The sequence below is a fragment of the Sapajus apella genome, unplaced genomic scaffold (assembly GCF_009761245.1).
Source record: "Sapajus apella isolate SASKATOON/1434 unplaced genomic scaffold, GSC_monkey_1.0 scaffold49, whole genome shotgun sequence".
Classification (NCBI taxonomy): domain Eukaryota; kingdom Metazoa; phylum Chordata; class Mammalia; order Primates; family Cebidae; genus Sapajus; species Sapajus apella.
In genome coordinates, this window is record NW_022436989.1 from 10,863,865 (window position 1) to 10,889,352 (window position 25,488).

At 44.3% G+C, this 25,488-nt stretch overlaps 1 protein-coding gene across 4 annotated transcripts in view; it reads right to left on the reverse strand.

The window, feature by feature from the left end:
• Window positions 1-4,630: 4,630 nt before the first annotated feature.
• Window positions 4,631-25,488, reverse strand: part of MTR (5-methyltetrahydrofolate-homocysteine methyltransferase) — a 109,763-nt gene continuing 88,905 nt past the window's right edge. For 3 of the 4 annotated variants that reach the window (XM_032242262.1, XM_032242261.1, XM_032242264.1), the window contains 9 exons: window positions 23,027-23,108; window positions 18,702-18,800; window positions 17,559-17,634; window positions 14,578-14,733; window positions 12,584-12,780; window positions 9,447-9,647; window positions 8,466-8,658; window positions 6,917-7,029; window positions 4,631-6,495 (listed from right to left, as the gene is read on the reverse strand). In XM_032242262.1, coding sequence (XP_032098153.1) covers window positions 6,409-6,495; window positions 6,917-7,029; window positions 8,466-8,658; window positions 9,447-9,647; window positions 12,584-12,780; window positions 14,578-14,733; window positions 17,559-17,634; window positions 18,702-18,800; window positions 23,027-23,108 — 1,204 coding nt within the window. In that variant the 3' untranslated portion in view covers window positions 4,631-6,408. The remainder of the gene's footprint in view (window positions 6,496-6,916; window positions 7,030-8,465; window positions 8,659-9,446; window positions 9,648-12,583; window positions 12,781-14,577; window positions 14,734-17,558; window positions 17,635-18,701; window positions 18,801-23,026; window positions 23,109-25,488) is intronic. The other variant, XM_032242263.1, reaches the window with a different exon arrangement.

A 25,488-nucleotide genomic window follows, 5' to 3' on the forward strand; every position in this document is an offset into this window, starting at 1 on the left:
CCCATAGCAATGTAATGAAAAATCTGATGGTGATTGGAAGGAAGGTTTTATATCAGCCATTGAAATATCTCTTGGAGCTAATTGCTACCTTTTCTGAGAAGAGTTGCATTATCTTAAAAATAACCAAGCATTTTAACACTATGATGTTTCCCCTGGAATCCTTCAAATTTTCTTGACAAGCTCATCTCAACAGAATTTTAAAAAGTCAACAACAATCTATCACATCAGGTTAAAATATTTTCAATTAATGACATTTAGCACTATATACCAACTGGATTTTATATATTTTATTGAAAATATGCACAAAATAAATACCTCTTCTTTTCTATTAATAAGATAAACAATGTCACATGATTAAAGGTAAGCATTGAAATTCTTTCAGATAATCTGGAAGGAAATGTCCTTTTCTCTTTGCTGAGTTTTTCTCTGGGAAATGAAGAAACAAGATTGTAAGAGTTCACAGTTCCTTCCTCACCTGCTGCAGGTTCACACTCGGCAGGTCGCCATATATATTATATTTACCTTACAGATGGTAGAGACTGCCTGTGATCAACAGCGTTTATGACTGTCCAGTTCTTGTTTCTTCTGTTTCATAGCATATATACTCTCAAGGTTCTCGAAAACCATTTAATCTAAGATACTTTCGTAGGCAAGAATTTAGGGACTGCTTGTTTTGTGAGTCTCCAAAGGGTATAATACTTAAAACCAAGGGATGAGCCAAAAGACATCTTCTAAAATTACATTTGAAGAATGGAGTGTAAATGGAATTAGATATTCCAAGTGTTAAAAAAAAAAATGGGACTGGCTGAGTTTAGGGGTTACTTCATTTAAATTCTTACTGTTCACTCAGACTATTCAAAATAGCACCCACTTTAGGTGAGATTTGTTGCCAAGCTAATCTTTTTAAAAGTACAATCATATCCACTTGTAAAAATTTGAAACAGTGCAGAAAGAATGGGAAATAGCCAAGCCACGAGTTCCCTCACCTCTGATCCCATAATCCCATTCCCTAGAGGTAAACACTTAAGAATTTGTGTATCCTCTTAAAGACTTTTTATTTGTTAAGAGATGAGGTCTCAGCACAGGCTAGAGTACAGTGGTGCAATCATAGCTCCCTGGAGCCTGAAATTCCTGGTCTCAAGCAATCCTCCCACTTCAGCCTCCTGAGTGGCTGAGTTTACAGGCATGTGACACTGCCTAGCTCTTCTGGATGTTTTCTTTTTGTTTTTTGTTTGTTTGTTTTTGAGACAGAGTCTTGCTCTGCTGCCCAGGCTGCAGTGCAGTGGTGCAATCTTGGCTCACTGCAACCTCTGCCTCCTGGGTTCAAGCTATTCTCCTGCATCAGCCTCCCGAGTACCTGGGACTACAGGCGTGCACCACCACACCCAGCTAATTTTTTTACTTTTAGTAGAGACGAGGTTTCACCATGTTGGCCAGGATGGTCTTGATCTCTTGATCTCGTGATTCGCCTGCCTTGGCCTCCCAAAGTGCTGGGATTACAGGTGTGAGCCATCACATCTGGCCTCTTCTTGATGTTTTAATGCATATACTAGCATATATTTCCTTATATAGAAAGAAACACAAGCTCATTTGTAGCAAATAAGTAAGCCATGAATTGAGGGTGTTTTTTTTTTTTTGCTTTTGCAGGGCTGCCAATATGCTGTCTTCATAGGACAGTAAAGGAAATATCACTTGGGCCACTTCTAACATGAAATCCTGAAGGTGGCTGTAGAAAGGGTGCTAGAGCTTTGAGTCTCCGGTTTCTTTCTGAGAGAAAGAAAACCATCACGGTCCCTCTGCCCCCGACTCACTTAACAACGCTTGATGGAGTGAACAATTTCATGGCAGGCACTGAACTAGGCTCTGGAGATTCCAAGCTCAGGAAGAGAGGCATGGCCCTGCCCTAATGAGGCTTTGCAGTCTGCTCCCCAACTCCTATCCCTAGAGGGTCTGCTCAACTCATTCAAGACAACTTTTACTGAGCACCTATCATAAAGCAAACACTATTCTAGACACCATATATAGAAAGATGAGTAAGGTTCAAACCTGCCCTTAGGAAACATTAAGTCTAACAGGGATCTAGATTATGTTTCAGCAAGGGCTGTATGAAATGTGCACGTTGGTGTTATGGAGGCAAGAAGAAGGGTCACTTCACTTAAGCTTTGAGGTGGTGGAAGGAAGGGTTGGAAAGCTTTCCCAAATTAGGTGGAATTGGGGTGGGGTTACTTCAGACAGAGGGGCCAATGTGCAGATAACCTCCTCAGGGTACAGCAGTGGTCTAGGGTTATGAGGCATGAGGCAGGGTCAGACATGGAAGGCTTTCCATGCCTCTAAAGAGCTGGGATATACTATAGGTGACGAGAAGACAGTAACTCAGGCAGCAGAGGATCGAGGCAGGGGTGTAAAGAATCAGAGAGCCCCCTCTTACAGCTCTAGGAGGTGCGGAACCAACCAGGCAGTCTGTGTTGCAGACGAATCCAGAGGAGGAACGATGAGAACCTAAACCAGGGCAGGCGTAGAGATGAACGTAAGACCTATCTAGTGTGTAAAACCACCAGGGCTGGGGAGCCAACTGGATGTGAAGGTTGAGAAAAAGAGAGGTGTTATGGTCTGACTGTATCCCCCACAATTCATGTCGAAATGGAATTCCCAGGAAGATGCTATTTGGAGGGCATCTTTGGGAGGTAGGTAGGTCATGAAGGTGGAGCCCTCATGAATGGGATTAGTGCCCTTATGAGAGGACAGAAAGCAAACTTACCCATCACCATGAGAACATGAGAAGTTGGCCACTGCATCCCAGAAGAGGACCCTCCCCAGAACCCAGCCATGATGGCACCGTGATCTTGGACTTCCAGCCTCCTGAACTGTAAGAAAGAAATGTCTGTTCTTTATAAGCCACCTGGTTTGTGATATTCTGTTACAGCAGCAGGAGCTAAGACTGTAGCGGTCAGGGCCAACTCCCAGGTTGATGGTATTATTGACTGGCAGAAGAAATGCCGTCTCCCTGGAAGTTGGGTTAAAATGATTTTTTCAAAGATCTCTGTACTATCTGCAACCCTCTGTACCTGTGCTTTATCCTCAGCATATAATCCTTTTCTGTCTCAAACCTACCTTTCCCTCCAATCTTCTTTAAATGAGCCAATAAATCTTCCACACCTCCCATTCAATCTTCAACCTGGCAGTTGGCTGAGTCTGCCAACAGGCCCCATGATCCCCTGAAACTGCTCTTGAGGGGTTCACTGTGGAAAGGGCCCTAGCAATCCCATTCCCAGACCTCTTTGCAGCATTGGATTCTGCTGACATGCCTTCAAACTCTCTTCCTTGCTTTCCCTGGCACTTCACTCTCCCTTCTGGCTTCCTCCAACCCACAGCTGCTCCTTTCCTGGCTCCCCACCGCCTTCTCCTCCTCCAGATTCTCTTCCCTTCATATGCTCCATAGGTGACTGCACTGCACTGGAGGCTGACCTCCATCTCCACACTGAAGTCTCTCAATTCTAACTCGACATTCTTTTCACATTCCAAAGTCTAGTATCCAACTGCCCATATTCAGTCTGGTCACATCAAATCTTTCCAAAACTCATCCTTTCTCCCATCCCCTGGCTTCTGTCTTAGTCACCCACTCATTCCTCAAAGACTGGTATCTGGGCAACTGCTGGCAGCGGCGCAGAGGTGCCACCCTCCCGCCCCTGTCCTTTCTAGCTGCTGTTTACTCTAAGATGTTCTTCCTTTCCTTAAAAACTGTATTTGACATATACAAACACTACCGACAAAATCACCATATCAGATTTTAGATGATCATTCCACTCTGCCTTTATTTTTTAACAATATATTTAATACAATATTAAGTAGAACATATTTAATATGTATAAAACTCTGTTATATATTAGTTATAAAGCATAATATAGTAATAGCATATAGTAAACACCCGTAAGCCTACCAGCCAGGAACCAGAACAGCCGCATAACCTGACATCTACCTATGTGTTCTCGTCCCCTCCATTTCCTCCTTCCGTGGTAATTACTATGCTAAATTTTGGTTTATCATTGTTACCCTCTTCTGTTTTTACGATACAGTTTTATGATACATGCATGCTCAGACTACATATTCTTTGGTTTTGCTCGGTTTTGAGCTCAGTTTTGTTTCGTTTTGAGCTTTCCTTAATATTTTCTGAGATTCATTCTTATTGCGAGGTCTAGCTGTAGTTCACTCATTTTCATTATTGAATAATATCCAGTAGGGTGAATACACATATCTAACTATTCACCTATTCTCCTGTAGACAGACATACATTTCACCTTTTCCAGTTATTATTATAAATACGTTACGATGAACATTCTTACACATTCCTCCTAGTGGCCACATGCAAGAGTTTGTTGGACATACAGGTGGGAGTTGGAAGCAAGATCATAAGGTCTTCAAATGTTCAAGTCTGTGAGGTATAACCGTTTTTTTAAAGCAGTGGTGCCTGTTCACACATCCACAAGTCCCTATAGATCTAACAACTGGTACCGAGACCCAACTTTTGCAAATCTTATGGATATAAAATGGAATCTCATTGTGGTCCGAATTCATATTTCTCTGGTCGGCAATGCTAAAGAACATCTTTCTATTTATTTAAAAGCCCTACATATTTCCTCTTGTGTGAAATGCCTTTTCAAGTCTTCTCTAGTTTTCTATTGAGTTTTTTTTAAACAGGAATTCTCTATATTTGTGATTATGAATCCTTTGTCAGTTATTCGTATTATAAATGTCTTCTCAAGTTGTGGCTCATCTTCTCACTTAAATGTTTTCTTAATATAAGCTTTAGTTTTAACAGAGTTTACTTAACCATCTTATCATTTATGATAACTACGTTATGTCTCAAGAGATTCTTTCCTGCACTAAGCCTTTTTCATCCAAACAGTGACAATTTTTGCTTTCTATACGGAAGCCCTTAACATATTTGGAACTTATCATTGGGTAGGGTGCGAGGAATTCAAATTTTTTTTTTTTTTCCCACATGAATAGCCACTGTTCTGGGACTACTTAGGGAGTGGTCCTTCCTGTCCCCACTGACCTCCCTGCCACCAGGTCATTTCACAAAGGTCAACATACGCATGGGTGAGTTTCTGGGCCTTTATTTTGTTTCCCTGCTCATAATGCCTACCTCTGCACCACATTAACCAGGCGTGGTGGCGTGCACCTGTAATCCCAGCTACTCGGGAGGCTGAGGCAGGAGACTGCCTGAACCCAGGAGGCAGAGGCTGCATTGAGCCGAGACTGCACCATTGGACTCCAGCCTGGGTGACAAGAGTGAAGCTCCGTCTCAAAAAAATCAAAAACAAACAATTGTATCATATAGGGTGTGTCTTCTCAACCCCTCCTTTATATGTAGAAGCATTTGGTAATTTTAAGTCCTTTGCTATTCCATATAAATTTAAACACCTGCTTGTTTCACTCAATAAAATCTCGGTTGAAATTTCCACTGAAAATGGTATTGAATCCATAGATCCATTTGGGGAGATCTGATACCTTTATAATCTTTACTATTCCTATTCATGAGCAAAGACAGTTCTTCATTTGTTCCTCCCTTGCTTCTTGGTCTTCATCCTTCAAATCTCAAATCAGGACTCAACGCGACCTTCTCCTGAATATTTCCACCACCATCTTGTGTATATACCACCATCTGAGTGTATAATTGCATGCACATTTTTGAGATAACGCAATCATCCAAGAAAAAGATGACACGGGTGAGTTTGAGGCTTGTTGCTTGAGTGGCGGCAGCATTCTTCATTATTGAATATATTGAGAATTGGAGGGGAATAAGATGGTAAGAAATGAGTGACATTATGCTGCCCACCTGCCAACTCTGCACAGGGTATCAGAGCCCTGCTGAGATCCTGCTTAATCCTGAAAACAACTAAAAGATGTTAACCACCCTTAACAGTAACTTTCTCTCCCCATTTCCTTTTTGTTTCCTCAGGGGCACCAAAATGTGAAATTATGGGAGGACAAAAATGCTCAGAGAGCATGACTACTGACCACTCTGGGGCAAACGGCTTGAGTGTTTCTGACAAGCAAGCAGCGAGAGCATGGCTTTTGCCAAAGGGAGTTCTGCAGCCATTTAATCCAGCCTTTAGAAAATGAGGTCTTCCAAAGAGGGAGCAGAGCTACGCTTCCTTCCCCGTCAGAACCCAGTGTTGTAACTGCTTAGATTAAAATGCCCCATTTCTCACACTATCATCTTGCCACAGGATCGCACTTCCCTATTCAACTGAGTTTCAGGCTTTTCTTCTAAGAGGCAGTGTCAGCCAGATGCACACAGGCTTTCTGTTGTTATTTTTAAGGCACTTTAGGTTGTATTTCCTTGAGGATCATCAAGAATAAAAAAGGCAAAAAAAAAAAGAAAAGTTAGAAAAACAAAGAAAGTTAGTCTGTATCATATCCCAAAATGGGTCCAAGCCATTTCTCAATCTCGGCCACAGACATGTTCTTCCTCAAAGCATAATCCTGAACCTGCAAAAGATAAGAAGCATTTTATTAAACCGACGTGATAAGACTTTGGAATAGAAGTTTCTGCAACATTTGCCAAGAAACATTAAGTAGTTTCCACTTCCTGTCTTAATAGCAATCTACTGAGTTAAATGGAGATACATTATTTATCTGTCTACCAAGTTGCCTTATTCACTAGGCAGAAAAACAACATGTAATAAACATCTGATGCTTAGAAGCTGTGTGTGTGTGTGTGTGTGTGTGTGTGTGTGTGTGTGTGTGTGTGTGTGTTGTTTGCATGTAGAAGTGAGGGTGAGAGAAAATTTCTTCATGCTTTCCCCTTACTTTATTCTCATTTATATTTAAAATGAAAGAGGTTCTAGAATTTCATTTCAGATAAGGCAGGTATCTAGGGAAGCCACATAAAATGAAACAGCTAGCTTACCTGATCCTTGGATATCTTCCCCACAGCAAAATATTTGGACTTCAAATTGGAGAAGTAGAGGCCTGAGACTGCTGCAGCAGGTGCCATTGCTAATGATTCTGTTAACCTAATGCCTGGAGAGAGCAACATGGGAAAATGCTTACTCACTCAGTGCCTAGAAGACAATGAACTCTTGTTGAATAAGTGAACAAAAGTGAACTCATGCCTTCTAGGTAGACACATGACACAGCATGAAAGCTGCAATCAGATAAGTCTTGCAAATTCCTGCCAGGTCAATAAACAAATTCAGGACATGCAGATCTCCTCTAAGGCTGGGCACTGTGACCCAGGGTGGATAGGCCTGGGAAAGACTCCATACTCCTACCTCCAGCCATCTGAGATCAACTGCAGGCGCCCTGATTTGCTCCTAAGCCTAGACCTTGCCAGACAGGAGCTCTAACCCTGGAGATGAGAACACCAACTGAACAGCTCTCCATAGGCTCTCTGGGGCCACTAATACTAGGGACGACTGGGAGCTCCAGTGAAGAACGAGCCCACGACATTGTGAAAAAGAAGGCACAGTTTTCCCTGGGATCTGAGAATTCAAAGGGACCCTCTCAAGGATATCTATTCGAAGCTACTCGTTTTATGGACAAGGAAACAGAGCAGCATGAAGGGTGAGCACTCTGCCAGAGGTCGCTTAGCCAGTTTATGGCGGAAACAGGACCTGGACCCAGATCTCATGACTTCTAGAGTTAGTGTTGTTCCTGCTGAAGCAGATTCAATACAGCTCATGGTTTCTCACTTAAATCTAGATGTCTTTATCAGCTTTGATGGCATGCTTTTTATTAATTCCACTAAAAACTGTGAGCTTAGACTGGGCCATCTCAACTACATGAACTCTGAAGTAATGACTAGAACCAGCATATTGATGTGACAATGTGCAGCCACAGAACCATGAGCAATTCAGCTCTGGGCACAGGACGCTGAGGCCGGGTGTCTGGGCCTTTGTCTCAGAAGGGCACATGCCAGCTTCTCACGTTCAGCTATTAGAATCCACAGGAAAACATAATAGAGAATTAGGATTACAGAAGAGCACAAATGTTAATAACAGTGTAAAAGAGAAAAGAGGGCTGAAGGGAAGGCTGGGCGTTCTGCAAGACCAGCACCCAAGGACACCGTCCACAAGCAAGGGGTCAAGAGGGTGAGGCACGTGACATTACTAAGGGACAAGGGTTGGTCACTAAGGGAGGGATTAAAGACATTAGCATGCCTGTGACAGGAAACTGGGGCATGAGAGGCACGGGACGGTATAAGAAAGCTAAACTCCCATCTAGTGTAGGCCAAGAGGAAGTCACTTAAATGGATAAATCTAAAAATGATGATGTCAGAATACTAATGCTGAAGTAAAATGCCAGAATAGGTACAAGTGAAAATGGACAGGATAAGGGACAATGTGATTAGAAGCCCTTCCACTTTAAAAACACGTTTAACCAGATGTGCCATTACACTGATAAGAGTCCATGCACTGAAGAAGGAAGACAGGAACCTGCGGCTTCCTGGCACATACCCGTAGACTGCTCGATGTCCGCGAGTCTCCACATGGTGAGCTTCTCGGTGTGGTCAGGCTGGCTGGGGTAGCCGGGAGCTGGGCGGATGCCCTCATACCGCAGCCTGCGCAGGTCTGCAACGTCCAGCTGCTCACTGCCACAGTAGGCCCACAGTTCTCGGCGCACTCTTTCATGCAGCTCTTCTGCAAAGGCCTTCAGACCCAGAGCACCAGGTGTGCTTAGGCAGAAGTGGGGGCTCACGGCATCAGTGTAGCCTCCAACCCCTGAATCACAGCCATGAGGATAGCCTCCCTCATCTGGACCACAGCCAGGAAAGATTTGGCAAGAGGGAAAAGGCTGGATTCTCGATGGGTTTGTACCTTTATTAGCTGCTCTGCAGCTCATTGTGGCCTCAACCTGAGTTCTGAAGCATCATGCTTAGTGACCTGAGGATTTTAGACCTTAAAACTTAACAATTTCCCTAAAGGTTAATCCAAAACTACACTGGCCAGAAAGAGCAGGTGGGACCTTCTAGATGCGAGCCCCTCCACTGCTCACTGCAGGAAAAGGGGGAGGCTCTCCCAGGGCCAAGGCTACCCCATTCCATGCATAGGAAGATGAACAATCTACAGATGACACCAGCATTACAATGAGGGGCTCTGAAATAAAAATTTGTTTTTAATTTTTTAGGATCCTGAGGAAAGTGTCCTATCATAATAACATCAAAGAGAGACAACAGAGGTAAGGCAGAGGTAAAGGCCCTCAGAGCAACAGCCAACTATGGCACCACTGAAGGTTTTGCTCTGCCCTAAAGATAACATATACAGGCAATCTGGGGATATATAATATTAAAATATGTGTAATGTTAAAGCCAGCAGCATCCAACTCAAGGAAAAAAAAAGACCCCGGTTCTAAGGGCTGATCAGTGTTCAGGCACCCACCCAGGTTCCCTGCTGCCCAGCCTCTGTCCTCAGCCCCTTGGTGCGATGCCTCTGCCTTACCTCTGCCAGCCGGTCCCCCAGTGCCTTGACCATGATGCTGCTGTAGTCGTCACTGTCATCCTCATAGGCCTTGCTCAGCTCTTCCACCCCAAAGCAGGCAACAGCAAACAGGCCCAGGTAGTCACGGATGCCAGAATGCAGAGGAGCGATGAAGTCCGAGAGGCAGTAGTACGGCTCCGTGCTGGCAGAGTCCTTCTCGGCCTTAAAACCAAGCAGTATGAGGAGGCACCGTGAGCAAGAACATGGCACCAGCACACCGTGGAGAGCGATCAGGTATCTTCCAATGAAAATAAGCTTCACAACACCCAGATGGCAGCCTGTACTGTCCACTGTTACATCCCCAGCACTTGGAATTGTGTCTGACACACAGTGAGTATTCAATAAATATTTGTTAGATAAACAAATGAAATTTTTAAAAAAATATGACATGACATAACATAAAGAGTCAAGACACCAGTTCACTCATTCATTCACACACTGACCAAACATTAATGAATGCCTTCGGGCACTGTGCTGAAATCACGGGCTTTAAAAAAAAAAAAAAAAAAAATTTGTCCTCAAGTGTTTTCAATTAAGTCCAGCACCATGTTTGAAAGAGATCCAGTAAATGGAAAAGCCTCCATAGCATCAACAGAAGTAGCTCAAACAACAAACTGTTGGGATCAGCAATGCCCAGGGCACGTGCTGCCTGCCATGTGGTGTGGTGCGGGGGGAGGGTCATACAGGAGCTGGCTGAGGACACCCAAGGACGGCTGGGAACCAAACCAAGAATTCAGCAGGATTTGCTTCTGGATTCTCTCCACAGCCCCGGGGCCTATCCTCCCCAATTTTTCACCCTCAGCTGATGAGCAACTCTTCCCTGCAACTAAGTTAATAAATAAGGTCTTATACATATTTTAAAAATCAATAAATATTTGCTGAGAAGGTAAATAGCTTATAACTAATACTTATTCAGTAGTTACTCTGTGCCTGTTCTTGGTGCTTTATATGAATTACTAATTTAACCCTCCCAACCTCCTTGTGACATGAGTGATATCACCAGTTCCGTTTTACAGACAAGAAATCAGAGGCATAGGAAGCTTGAGGTCAGACAGTGGGAGGGTCAGGGGGCTGATACCACAACCCATGCTCCTATATATTTAGTACTGCTTGGGACCAATCAATTAATCAAGGAGTGGCCAACCCAGATACCCCACAGCTCGCTGCCAGCTGTGGAGGCAAGCACAGCCTCACTGACACAGGGCAGGAAGTCATTAAGTGCAGGCGAGGAGGTGTTTGGTAATGGCATACAGGAATGTCACAGAGCTCGGGGACAGCTGTGCGTGGGGAAGCCGTTTTCCAGGTATACTCGGCTCATCAATTATTCTTTGCTAACAAAAGCCAGAGGGGGACCCAAAGCTTCCCTGCACCACAGGAGAGACAGATCACAGAGCCCCATGGTACCTTAGAAGAGACAGCAATCAGAGCCTACTCAGAAGAGCAGACTCCCAGAGTAATAAGGCACTGCTGCAGAATGTTCCAGAGTGCACTGGAGGAAAGCCCCTCCTGAGAAATCGCCACCTGGGTAGGTAACGTATGTGCCTGGCCCAGTTCCCCTCTCCAGAGGCTATTAAAAAGGTGAACTCTGAGAATTCACTCGATTAAATGCCCTAATATGTCACAGACTGCCTGGACATGAATAGTACTGGAAGCAAAAAGAGACCGCAGGGGACACAGGACTCGAAAGATGAAAGACTGGGCTAGAGCAGAACAGAGGTTTCTGAATAGTTATGTTTGTAAAAGAAAAGCCACAAATTCCCTAGCGAAGAGAGGCAGGAAATTAACATTAGAACCCCAGTGCCTTGTATTCTGTGGTAACTGAGCCTGGGTGCACGCAGTAGGGATTTACTGAGCATGAGTGCATATGGTAAGGATGTAGCTTTAACTCTTCATGGTACTGGTTAAGGCCCCAAATTTCAGAATCCCTTCAGATGTTGTTATGGTCAAAATATCGATCATTATGAATTATACTGTGGTTGGGATTTAAAAGCACCACTATCTTTTTGTTTGCTTGTTTTTCAGAGACAGTGTCTGGCTCTGTTGCCCACACTGGAGAATATAGCATGATCACAGCTTACTGCAGCCTTGAACTCCTGGGCTCAAGTGATCCTCCGACCTCATCTTCCCAAGTAGTTGGGAATACAGGCATACAGGTATGCACTCCCCAGTGTACTGCTAATTTTTAATTTTTTTTTTTTTTGTAGAGGCAGGGTCTTGCCATCTTGCCCAGGCTGGTCTCAAACTCCTGGGCTCAAGCAATCCTCCCACCTCGGCTTCTCAAAGTGCTGGGATTACAGGTGTCAGCCACTGTACCTAGCCAACAATACCATTTTTGAATGACTGAAAATGGCAGTAATACAGAAAGAATAATTCTGGTTCCAATTCTTGATTGAGACACCCTTTTTTACAGCACCTAAAGGGACATGCATAGGATATCTGCCTTTTCAAAGGTGGGGCAATGAGAAAGAAGTCGCTGAGAAGAGTCTGTTCTCACCACACCAAAGAAAAGCAGCCAGCACAGTGAAAGAACAGCCATTGGGGGTGTGCACAGGCTGGCTCTCCCCTCTATAGAGGGGGGCCCAGCACAATCTCCACCAGCCTTCATCTTCTCTGCACAACAGAAACTTCAACTGCCTGACACAGCTGTGTGGAAATTAAAAGGATGACCCATCCGGCACCTCACTAGCACCTGGCACCTGGAATACATTCTGCAAATGTTGGTTTCCACCTGTCTTCCCCTTTCATGGGGAGCCACAGTCTATTTTAATAATGTGCATTGAGGTTAACCAGCTTTGCACTAGTGAGCGTTCTCTTCCTTCAGAAGCTGCGAAGACGGACATGTGACCACCTGAGACAGCAGCAGTGGTTCTCGTCCATCCGTGGCACACAACATGACATGCCTCACTCCTGTGGAGTGGCCCTGCCGCTGCCACCCACGTGGGCGCCTTCTCTCCACCATCCACACAGGCCTTGGGCTTGGCTGAGTGATTGGTCACTTGGGAGGAGGTGGGGCAGACTCTCATTTATGCAAAGCTCTTCGGCTTAGCACTTAAACTCACAAGTGAGAGCAGTGTGCTGGCTGTCAAGTCCTTCCATACCTGTTGCCTTAACCCATAGAAGGTGGCTATGGGCTCTGCAGCCTGGGGCACGGCACCCTCTGCGTACAGGTGAATGTCGTCTTGGACACTCTGTGCTGGCCAGAACCCAACCACTCCCCTGGCTTGGAGTTTCCTTTGACTAATCAGTGTGTTCAGCATATCTCGGGCATCGTCGTAGACCTTTTTGGCCTCTTCACCTATTAGAAAAACATAGTAAGGATTCACTTAAAGATGCCAAAAATACCCATCAAACAATGCTTCTTTTAAAAACCATTACCCCTGCTCAGTCACCTTCCCTCCTCACCCTTCTCTATTTTCCTCAAATGCTCTCTGTTGCTTGCCACTGACCTAGCTTAAAGTAGAACAGCCAGGGTTTTGCGGTTCCTGCTAAGTGCAGCTCCCACAGTCTGCTTCTCCCAGTTCAAGTCACTTCAATTTTCCATTGGACAAAAGGCAGAAAGCCAAAGCTGTGGCTCCCCAAAGCATTCTGTCAGAGAGGATGAGAAAAAGCAGGCCAGATTCCTGACTCGCTGACATTCCTCATGCATGTACAACTCCACTGACTTCACAGTGACTCTGGGAGACATGACCTGTGCCTTATGTCTGTGGTGCTTTAAATCCCAACCACAATACAATTCATAACGACTGATATTTTGACCATAACAACATCTGAAGGGATTCTTAAATTTGGGGCCTTAAACAGTACCGTGAAGAGTTAAACAAGGACAGCTACATCCTTACCAGATGCACTCAGGCTCAGTACATCCTTACTATATGCACCCAGGCTCGGACACCACAGAATACAAGGCACGCCGAACACAAGGCACAGGTCAGGTCCTCCAGAGTCACTGTGAAGTCAGTGGAATTGTATGTGCACAATGAACGTCAGTGGTAAGGAATGAAGTGTGGCCTAAATCCTCATACTGGCTTTAGTGTTGCACCTGTCTGCCCTGCTCTGGGACCTGCAGTGGGGGCCAGGCTCCCAGGACACCCTCTCGGTTTCTGGGTCTGTGAGACTGGCCGCCCTGCCCATGGTAAGCAGCCTGTTCTACGGCCCCTGGACAGCTCACCTGTGATGACTGAGGGGCAGCACAATGAGAAGCCCCTTGCCCACCACCATGTTCCTGGCTACCTGAGAGCTCCTGAGTCTCAGCATCCTAACACACACACCCAGACTCCGCTTCTGGGAAACTTGGCAAGAGGCTGGTTTCTCAGGCTCCTCTCCACCCTAATCCCATGTTCTGTGGGTCCACCCCTCTTTGTTGCTCTGATGTGCCTACTACCTGATCCTATGAATGGCTTTGGATTTGGATTCCGGTCTCTGTGGGTGGGTTTTGGGGTGAGACTTGAAGTGAGAAGTAGGGGGTAGTAATTTATCACCTCACCTACTTCTCTGGTTTCTCACCCCAAATCCCCATTCCCTCCCCAAAGCTCTAAGCAAAATGGACTCCCTGCAGTTCCCCAATTAGGCACACATGCCTGTGCCTTCTCATACTGTCTCCTCTACCTGCAATGTCCTTTTCTTCAACACCTTATCACATCTATAGTCCCACCACAGCAACTCCCACTGAATCCTCAAAAATAGTTCAAACGCCACCTCTTCCAGGAAGCCTGCCCTGACCTCTCAGTCTGAGCTCTATCTTTTCTTCTTGTGCCCACACGAGCCCAGGCAGGGCCCATTACTATTGGCTGTGCAGCTAGTCGGTACTAGACGGCAGGGATTATATCGTCTTCCATTTATCCCTAGAGCCCAGCATGTAACTGACGTCAATAAACATTTATTAAAAGAATAAAGTAGATACCAAATTTAGTTGATATAATAAGGACCAATCTAGCAGTTCAAAAAGCATTAAGAAGTTGGGCAGGTGAGCAATATGAAAGCAGCTGTTATCTGCACAATCCACATTCACTGCTCCTCACCAATTCCTGTCTTCAAAGTCACAATCCTACATCTTGAATATCAGAGGCAGACAGGAAGGACTTACTGCACTGACCTACTGTTTTGTCGTTAAATATCTTGGGAAAGCCTCGATTCGGGTACTTGCCCCGGAGCTGCCAGACATCAAAGAAAGGCTTCCAGTCAATGTAGTCCACCAGCTTCTGCAGGTCATAGTCTTCAAAGACCTGGGTCCCAATAAAGGTGGGCTTCACTGGAGGAAAGAAGTGTGGTTGTCAGTGCTGACGCTGGCACCCCGCCTGATGGAGGCCTCCCTGCCAGCTCCTCAGTGCTCTGCCAGCTCCCACGCTCTGCCTCCCTCCTGTCACCCGTAGGAGTTGTTTTACAAAGAGGGGAACTTTAAATTATCGTGGAGAAGGAGTAATTCTGCACTGAGTCTTAAATAAAACTATTCTTCACATGCAGCTGACTGACTACACCACCCCTGGAAACTGTTCCCTCAGCCCTTCTATCCCTACCCCCCCGCCCAAGAAGGAGAGACAGATGGGTTAATCCTCACTTGTACAAATGAAGACAAGGTGAACATGAAGAGCACTGCAGAAAGGCGTAGAGAGTAAGCTACTTATCTCAAGTTTCAAGACCAGAAACAATCATCTATATTGCCTGCTGATACATATGCCCAAAGTACAGGAAAATGAAGTCCCAAATTCAGGACTGCAGTGATTTCAGCAGGGGAGGAAGGGACACGCGTGGAACTTCTGATACATATTCCTCAATACATAACCCTCAACTCTGAGCACGGGTGCAACACAGATGTGGTCAATGAAAGCTGATGTGAGATATTACCTTGGAAAATTAATCTAACCTCTGTTGACTCTGCTTTGTTTTTTAAAAATCAGGTGGTAGGTTATGTCGTAAGCTGGCTAGTGGGTTTGCAGGGATGTTTAATACATTGTTCTTTATACCTCCTGGTGAGTCTAAAATGTATCATAATTTAAATAATGGTGAAGACTTCAGAGACAGATGGTGTGCTGGGCTCTCTGGGGCAGGCAGAGCAGCACTGCCGCTGCCCTCCAGCCCGTAGTGCGGTCCGCACCTAGGACTCTGGTCTGACGTGGCAGGGTCAGGCTGGAGTCTAAGGTGTTGACCCCACTGCCATATCTGAGCCTTCCTGTCTCTCTACTTCCTGATTTGTAACCAGGCATCAGAGAACTTCCTATTCTACCAATCTCAGGGGCTCTGGGAGAACACAGAGGCTTCCAGAGTATTTTTCTCTCATTTGGCAGTAAAAATAGGAGGTGAGAGCACAGGAAAAGTATGACTAGCTTCTTGCTCTGCCTGGAAATCTCCACTTTTTCATACTTGTTCACAGTAGCCCTTTCCCATTTCTTCCTCATCATCCTTCTACTACACGGGACAATCTCCTCTTTGGAAATATCCTATTATGTTGGTTTGTTGGTACAAAACTCTTTATAGTCCCCTTCATAGAGACACTAAAAGTAATCTACAGATAGACCCTTGATTCTAGTGTCCTCTCTCCTGGGAAGGCAGAGAGCACGCACTACTGCAGAGCCACTGAGGGACCCTCTTTTGGCCAAGCTCGTCTCCCAGAGTTTAAGAAATGTTTGAGGTTTTGCCATCAGGGCCTTAAACGAAGACCCTCCTTTACCCCCTATCGACTTCCTGCAATTACCTTAGGACTGGCTGTCCTCAGGCATATTTCAGAGGGCCAGGCCTCAGGGCTTCATGGCCCTTGGGCAGCAGGACAGGCCCTGCAGTAGCCCCGTGCCAGAGGTTAAAGCGGCCACTCAAAACCCGTCCCAACCGCTGCCAGGTCCTGTGGGCCTTTGGAGGCCTATTTCCAGCAAAATATGTTTTGGATGTCTGATCTGATCCAAACAGACTTGCCCTTGTGTTATTATTCCAATTTCACAGGGAAAGATACAGAGCAAATAATCACAGTTTGAACTATATAGCAATTTATATTTTTTCAAAGGTTTTCAAGTACTATTTAGCCCTCACAACATTTCCAAAAAACACCTTTTTTTTACATGGTAGAAACTGTCAAACGTGGAAGCAAGCTGCTCAAGGTCACTCGTGAGTCAGAGCCAGGAGCCACGTTGGGATGAGAACCCCGGCCTCCCGGCTCCCGAAATGGCACTCTTTCCACTAAACCACGCTGAACTCAGCAGGGATGAAATTAGAACCAAGCACACCTACATTTCCAATTTAATCCTCTCAGCTCTGCTAAGCATGTGTAGAACACAGATGTCGTGAGCAACGAAAGCTGATTTGAGACATTACCTTGGAAATATGGATTCAATTAATATAACCCCTGTTCACTCTGTCCTGGTTTTGCATTTGTGTCTCACGCCTCTCTGCGTCTGTCAAAACATCTTACACATTTTATTCCTTTGTGAATACCTATGTGAGGCAAGAAAGATAGCTAGAAATTTAAAAAAGGAAGAAACCAAATAAAAGAAAGAGAAACATCCAGAAAGAGGACAAGAGAGAACAAGAGAGAAAGCAGGAAACAGAGGATCCTGCTTTGCTGCAGTGTTTTAAAGATGTGTGAATGCGAAGGCGCTTCTGATTTTAGACATTTCACGTCTGCCCTTGGGCCTGTCAGAGACCCAGGCCACCTCAGGTGACAGTACCACCCAGGCAGGTCTCCACAGAACTTCCTTCAAGGAGACGGAGGCCCACTCAAGCATGGCACAGAGGAAAGAGTGTGGCTTTAGAAGACAAATCCCAGAGAGGTTCCTAGTAACTTTTCAAGTTTCTACCCAAAACTCAGTTTCTTCAAATTAAAATGAGGATAATTCCCATGTCCATTATGGAGTTGTCTGAAGGACTCCGAGAGGGGCTGGAAGTCCATCCAGGACAGTGTCTGGCCCACAACACCTGCTCCATAAATGGTATCTACTCCCATTCTTTCCAGACATCAGTCACCCATCATCATTAGAAACAGTTCAGAGTTGTTAGCTGATTGATTTTATAGCCAAGTAAATGCATATATTTCCTCCACACACTAGAATTACCACATCCAGTCTTCCTCTACTCCATAGCCAAACAGACCTGGGTGAGGTTCAGACAGCCAATCCATTCGGAAACCACTTTTTCTGGCTTGACTTAACGGTAAGTATCTCCTGTCCTGTTAAAAAACAAAGAAAAATTAGAGACTTTAGCTTTTCCACAGTTACTATGAAAACATGTCCAAAAAGGCCATTATGTAAGCTTTTCAAGAAAGCAAATGCTTTTATTCATGAGAATCCTTATCCTAAAAAGCTCTTCCTTTTCTGTCCAGCCGGTTTCACATTGGCACCAGAACGACAGACAATAAAGACTCAAGAAGCATCCATTAATTATTGATATGTGAATACAAGCCTGGTTCTCCGGCCTGAACCTCAGGTACTAGCGAGGTGTCCTACCTGCACTTTTAGAACTCCTGAGGCCAGCTGTTAACTGGCCTTCCCTGGCTGACCCTGAGGACCAGAAGGTAGAATTAAAGACACTGTCCACTGTGGGCAAACCTTAGGAGAGAAAAAAGCCAACCACTGTGCCTTGGCCTAGCTGGCACCTCAGAAGCAAAACAGCATGTTTTCTTCATGCTGTTGATCTCACTTCACTTGCCTAGCAACTCCCAAAATGCCCCCATCAATGCCCAGAAGGCAGATAACCAGAAACAAACATTTCAGTGACTTCTAAAGCACAATTATGCCCGTTCTCCATGGATTCCCTGAAGCTTATCAAGAGAGGGCCAGTTCTTCAAACATCATTCTGCACAGTCAGCGCTGGCCAGTCAGGGAAGGAGGCTTACACTGGTCCTGCCTCATGTCTCCATTTTCTTCCATTAGCGCCTCAAGAATGGGGATCTGAGGGAGTCACTGCAGTACACTGTTTCAGTGCCTGTTTTCCTGCTGAGTATGAACTCATGTTTTATTCATTATCAGAGCTCTCATATCTAGCACAGCTCCTAACACCTACTGGGTACCCAATAAATATTTGGCTCAATAAATAAAATTCATTTTAATATAACCAAAAATTATTTGGGAACTTAAACACTGAAGACCTCTGATTTGAACTAGAAGATAGAAATTCTCTAAAATGATCCTAAGCCTTTTACTCTCCTCAAAACCATTTTTAAAAGTCACATTAAAAACTAGGATCATAAAAACTAGTCACATTAAAAATAAGCAAAGACCTGTTTCTACTACTTACCTTGAGAGACTCATAATGGTCCTGTCTAATATCTTCATATTCTTCCATGATTTCCTCAAAGTATTCATCCTTTAGATTTTCATCTAACAGTTGAGAACACTGAAAATGCAAGATAATCATAGATCAGCAAAAGATGATAAAATTGGTGCACTAATGGTAAACTCTGGTGACACCTCATTCAGGAAGGCAGCTTCCTTAACTTCATTTCTTCTCCCTTCACCAACTGTGCTAATTCCTGCCTGGCGTGCAGGAAAGGGTAAACTCAGTGGGCTTGGGATGTTCAATCACTGCACAAGCCAAAGAAAGAACCGGTCCTTGACTGTTTTCTGAAAGACAAACTCTAACCCCTTGGGATAGCCTGCCTGGATAAGAGAGTCACTGTATACCTGGCACCCTGGGCCACGTTAGATGGTTTATGCTAACAGTCTGATTTATGGAGGGGGGGCCTCAGCTCACGCTTCTGCTTGACCTCTGCAGGGACTGAAGACTGAGCAATTAAGGCTAGTCACATGGGCATTCTGGGCCTATGTGACCAACCCCCACACCAAGGACATGAAGGCTCAGGTAAGCTTCTGGGTTGGCAAGGCTCCTTACATTCTGTCACATATCACTAGTGGAAGAATGAAGCACCACCCGGATTACTCTATAGAGAGATGACACCTGAGAGCTTGTACCTGGTCTCGCCTGCATTCCATCCTTTGTGCCTTTGGCCTTCCCTGATTTTAACCTATATCCTTTCACAATAATAAACCATGGTCATGAGCATAACAGTTTTTCTGGGTTTTCTGTGTCCTTCTAGCAATCTTTGAACCTGAAGGTGGTCTTGGGAACCCTCTGGGTTAGGTAACCCCCAACTCAATGTTTCAAAGATATTCTGTTTATCTACTTTCCACAGCCTTTTAGTATCAATTTATGTATCTACTTCCCTTACTTGAAAGGCCTGTGAGAGCTGCAATCACACATCAACCACCTTCATGCCCCTGATGCCTAGCCCAGTGTCTGGAGGTGCATTCTCACTGTCTGCTGAGGGAATGAGGCTAATCTTCATAGTCCACTGTACGTTTCTGCTAAAATTGGAAAGGAAACCAATAATCTGAGAAAACATGAGTCTACTCATTAAATTGTAAAACTAGGTTCAGCTAAATATTATTCGTTACTATGATTATCACATTGATAGAAGAATAGCTACCATCAAAGCACATAATGATACTATGTAGAAAGAAGAAATGGCAACTATTGATCACATCAGTTAAAAAATAAACATAGCACTGCCCCCTCCCTACATTCTGCAGCAGGATTATCTAACATACAAAAAGGTAAGAAAGTTCAACATCTTCATCTGAACTTAAGGAAGTTAGACTGAATGATGGCTAAAACCAGCATTAACTCCACATGGGTTTTCTAAGTATCTCTAATAACAATCCAATCATCTATGAGTTAGTATGAAGCAACATCACCTCATTCAGGAATACAATCAGAAAAGGCCATTGTGGCAGGCCAAAAAGAGGCTTCCAAATGGTGTTCACACCACAGAGTATTTCCCAACCTTACATTAAACTCACCTCAGTGGAGTCCTTGTCTAGGAAACCCAGCACAGCCCAATGAAACAAGAAGGGAATGCCTACTCTGAAATCCCTGTAGTACATGTAACCAATGTCTTAAAACCTTCTTACATTTTGCTAGATTATACACTCTGAGAAAGCAAAACCAGATGTCCTTGACATTCAAAGAATCCACAAGCCCCCTGATGTTGGTGCTGCTGTGTAGACAGAACATACCAATGCAGTTTGCTACCACAGCCCCATGGAGCCCGCTGCTCCCAGGGCTGCAGTGGCAGGCCCCTTCCTGCCCAGTCGGACTTACTTGATGGAAACAAGTTCATGGTCAATATATGTGGGCTAACTTACATGATCCTTCCACCAAAAAAATCAAATCCATCATGTGTTTTCATGCCAACCACTGGGACATATCGTAGTTTATATTTTCCTTCATTTTAAAAAATTGTACTTCATGGCAACAGCCACACAGTAAGAGGGAATAAATTGAAAAGATATTTTATAATTTTAAAAGCATAAAATATTGGCACCTCGTTTTCTATTAAAGAAGAAAAAAGAAAGGAAGGGAGAATCCTTGGATCTAAATCTCTAACCATTAAGTATTTGTGGAATCTTATAAATACATAAGACTGTTCATAAAATGTGATCCTGTTCCATGCTCATTTCAGTTAGATCAAAAGAGCCTGAGCCAATGAGCCCACAACCAACTCAAACAAATTATACCACTGGCTCCTGAAGTGTCACTAGCAGTTACTCACATGATTTATCATCTGACTTATGTTTGAGTACGTTCAGAACGTGGTTGTTTCTTTGTACATGAAGGAGCTAACTGGAGCTGCTGGCTGCGTGGCTGGACCAAACTGTAAAGAACACCAACACCTGTTCCTCATTCTCTATGTGGCTTTCGGCCAGGTCCCCACTACTCTAGCTCTTCAAGAGGGCTGGGCGCAGTGGCTTATGCCTGTAATCCCAGTACTCTGGGAGGCCCAAGCAGATGGATCACTTGAAGTTAGGAGTCTGAGGCCAGCCTGGCCTACATGATGAAAAAATTAGCTGGCTGTGGTGGCACACACCTGTAATCCCAGCTATTCAAGAAGCTGAGGCAGGGGGATTACTTGAACTGGGAGGCAGAGGTTGCAGTGAGCCGAGATCGCACCATTGCACTCCAGCCTGGGCAACAGAGCAACACTCATCTCAAAAAAAAAAAAAAAAAAAAAGATGGTGAAGGAGCTTGTCCTCCAAACATGGGCTCAAGGGGGCTGATTCTTTCCTTTACCTGTAGAGAAAAGTCTAGCGCCATGCACCTAAATGGGTCCAAAAGTCTTGCCTCTGAATGGAAACTGTTCAGGGCTAAGCATCAGTGTTTGAAAATAATGACAAGTGTTAAGAGGCCCACTGCACTCAACCATGGCCCTGATATAAGCTCCTATGGAGCACAATCCAAGAATAAGAAACAAAAATTGTTTTAAAGTTGAGTTGTAAAAATGCAGCTTATTTGCATATTTGTCTACATCGGTGGCAAATAAACAATTAAAATTTTATGATCCCAGCCGGAGTTACTTTTACACTTTTTAATAAAAGAGAATTATTAAACAAGTTTAATTTAACATAGAGTAAGGTAACCTGCATTCAAATCCCACACCTGCCACTTGACAGATGTGTGGTCTCAGCAGAGTTATTAATTTCTTTATTCCTCTGTTTCCTGATCTCTACACTGGGGACAATAAAAATACCTACCTTGTGAGGTTATCCTGAGGATAAAACAAAATAATCCACGTAAAACACTTGGCTCAGTACCTGGCACACTACGCGTTTTCAATAATGTTAGCGATTATTATATAACTTTCATGTAAATAAATGCACAGATCTGAAATAATTTCTTTGGAAGACAGCTCAGGAAATGTGGCCACCCTAGTCCAGGTCACGTGACATCACTGGAAGTCCCACAGATCACCAGGCCACCTCAGTAACCTTCCTCGCCTGAAGAAAGGTTGGACTAGATCTGTGGTTCTCAAACTGTGCTCTTCCAATCAGTAAGAGAGGTGGGATGAAGAACGGAAAGGGCAGTTCGACTGTTCTCTGCCTTGTCTGTTAAGTGATGTCTTACCTGGAAATTCTGCCACATTGAATTTCCAGGTAAGACATCACTTAACCGACAAAGATTCTGTGGCTGAAATCCATTTGGAAATCACTGGACCACACTGTCTCGGGTGTCCCCCAGCTGTTATATCCCATTATTCAGTGAAAACAATGAAATCTATAACAAGATAGAATGTTAGGCTTCACTGAAAAAGAAAAGCAGAGAAAGACCTGTGGGTGAATTGGTTATGATGTTCACTGAGAAAGAGAAACGATTGTTCTGGGTTTTAAATATCTAGCAGATGTTTTTCTGTCTTTGGGTAGGGTCAACTAGGACACTTTCAAGTTTGTTTTTCTATCTGGAGAAAAGTCATTTAAAAATCCAACATTCCTTTTACACAGTCAAGTAAATATCTATCCATGTTTGTGAGTGGGTGAAATCTTTGTCTAGTTAGTGTCCAGATCAAAGGTGTCTTGGTGCCCCGTCATCTACCTGTCTGCTGCTCAGTTCTAACTGTCTTGGAAAGTACAGGACATGGTCACCTGGACCTCCTTCCAGCAAGGCAGTCACTGTAGACCCTGCTCTCTGAGCTTTATTGAGTAGAAATGGATAAAGGGGAATAGATCTTAGGTTACACCCTTACACTCTTTACAACACATCTGGAATAAAATGTGAGGTCACCAGCTTACCACCACCACACTCTTGGATGCGTCCAGCACATGGATTACAGGCGCACTGTATCTTGGAGCTATTTTAACTGCTGTGTGCGTTCTAAAAAGAGGGGTCAGAAAGAAAACACATTCATCAGCACTGACAGTTCCTACACAACTCTTGTTCAGAGCCATTAGAGATAACATATTTCTACAGTGCTTTCCAGAGAAAGATTTCAAGTTGTTTACCTACAAATATTGAACTTCAAATTTTCCTTGTAAAACACAAATGACTTTTTCCCTACCCTAAGATGGGAAACCTGGCCCAGGCTCTGCAGAAGTCTGTGGCAGCATGAGGAAGACCTTGTCCTTCGCACCATCAACAAGGGACTGAGCCTGTGCATGACCTGGCACTCATTAGCAGCCTGTGTGACCTAAAGGAGGTAACCAGTCCCAGGAAATCATACAGCTGTCATCAAGGTCAAGTTGAGTTCCCTCTTCCAAATGGGCTGGGATAGCAGCCAGGGCCCCTAAGGAACTGGGAACCAGGCAGAGGACACAGGACATGGCTGTCTAGCAGCTGCTCCCCTATTCATGGGAGACATCAACACTCCTTGGCCCCAATCCCACCTTGTACTCGCAGTATGGAACCCCAAATCTGCAATTCAACACAAAATAATACAGAGAGGCAAAAGCAAGAAAAATCTTTTATTTTTAATATTTAAGACTGGCTCAGCCCCAAATCCCTACTGCCAAACTTGCAAATGTTGGTATTAGGTAGAAACACCTTTTCATTCTTAAAACTACAGCTAGTGCTCGACTTATGACCACGATTGGTTCCGACAGACCAGTCGTAACACGATTTGGTCGTAAGTTGAGTAGGCTATATGCACGCGGAGATGGTAGTGCTGCCGGAAGCTGGTCCGCACTGTCGTACGCCCAGCTGGGCAACGTTTGCGCTGCCAGACGCGGAGCAGTCGTGGCTAGCAATTGTGGTCGTAAAGTCTAATGGTCGTAAGTTGCATAGGTCGTAAGTCGATCGATACCTGTACCAAATTAACTGAAGTGGAAAACAAACTGCCCTCTGATTACTAGATGTTTATAGCAATAGGACAGACTATAGATCTGCCATTTCATGGTAGGACATAACGAATTAAAATGAAAACTGAAAATGTGTACAGTCTCCCTAACAGTGGTGAATCCGGAACCCTGGAGAGGGAGGAGAAGGGTAGACTGTCCACATCCTACTTCGAAGGGCGGCCAACAGCAGTCCCCACAAGATGGACAGTGCGTTCCGTCTTTTCTCCTCTCTCCTCCTCCCCAGAAGCAGCAGTACCCTTCCCTAAGTCAAGTGCTTTCATATTCTTCCCTTCAACAAAAATGTATGTTTGGAATATTATCTAGAATATGCTATTATATGAGAAAGAAACAAAGTAGCAGAATACCATGTTTAATGCAATTGCATTTTTAAAAAAACACCATCCTCAATCTTTTCCAAACAACCAACCAATCCTATATCTAAGTTTCTATATATTTAGAAAAAACACGGGGAGATACACATGAAAGTGTCCACACTGGTCATATGGGGGTTAGAGGTGAGGCTGAAGGTGGCAAGAGAGAGACTCAATTGTACTTTACATTCCTCTGAATTGTTTGACATGGTCTAGTAAACGTGGATTATTCAGGTAATTTTTAAAAGCCAAGAGACTATAATAGGTGTAATACATGTATGAGTGTGTTTTTAACAGGCTTCTCAAAGAAGGCTCTAAAAACTCCAGACAAGACCAGTAACACTTCACCTGTTCCATCTCCCTAACAGTATCTCCACTCATCAACAGGAAGCAAAGGACTACAAAGCCTTAAGCTATGAGAACTGAGCTGGAAGACCGGCATTCAGGGATAAGCCAATGAGTCAAGAGCCATCCTGGGAAGGCGGGGGTACGGAGTGGCAGGGGGGCCGGACCATGGCCCTTGGGGCAGCTGAATGAACTCCATGGCCTCCTGAGACCCTCCTGTTTTATGCCTAGTGTGTGCTCAGGGACCAAAGATTAGAAGATATCGTGGGTATTATGTGAGGAGAGGATATTTAAACAGTTGAAAAAGCAGTTAGAGAAGACACAGCTTCTAGTTTCAAAACAACACAACTGAAACTAAGCTTGCTTCCTCATGTTCAGATGGTAAGCTCCTTGAGCACAGAAATATGCCTCAATACAAATTCTGTGTAAAACATACACTCTTTAAGGAATAATTATTTCAAGCCTGATGACCATTACATGATCTTTCTCTTAAAGAGAACCTATACAATTTTAAATTTAAAAATCAACACAATTAATATTTATTAAGCACTCAAGGATTCCCACTCAATTCTGACCAATTCTCTCTTTGATGGTCGTCTGGACAAGGGCACTGAGAAGAAACTGATGGATTCCACTGTTAGAAAATATACAAAAGCAAAGTGCTGCTTTCTAACATAAAAACTGACAAAGCTAGATGGCCAGAGG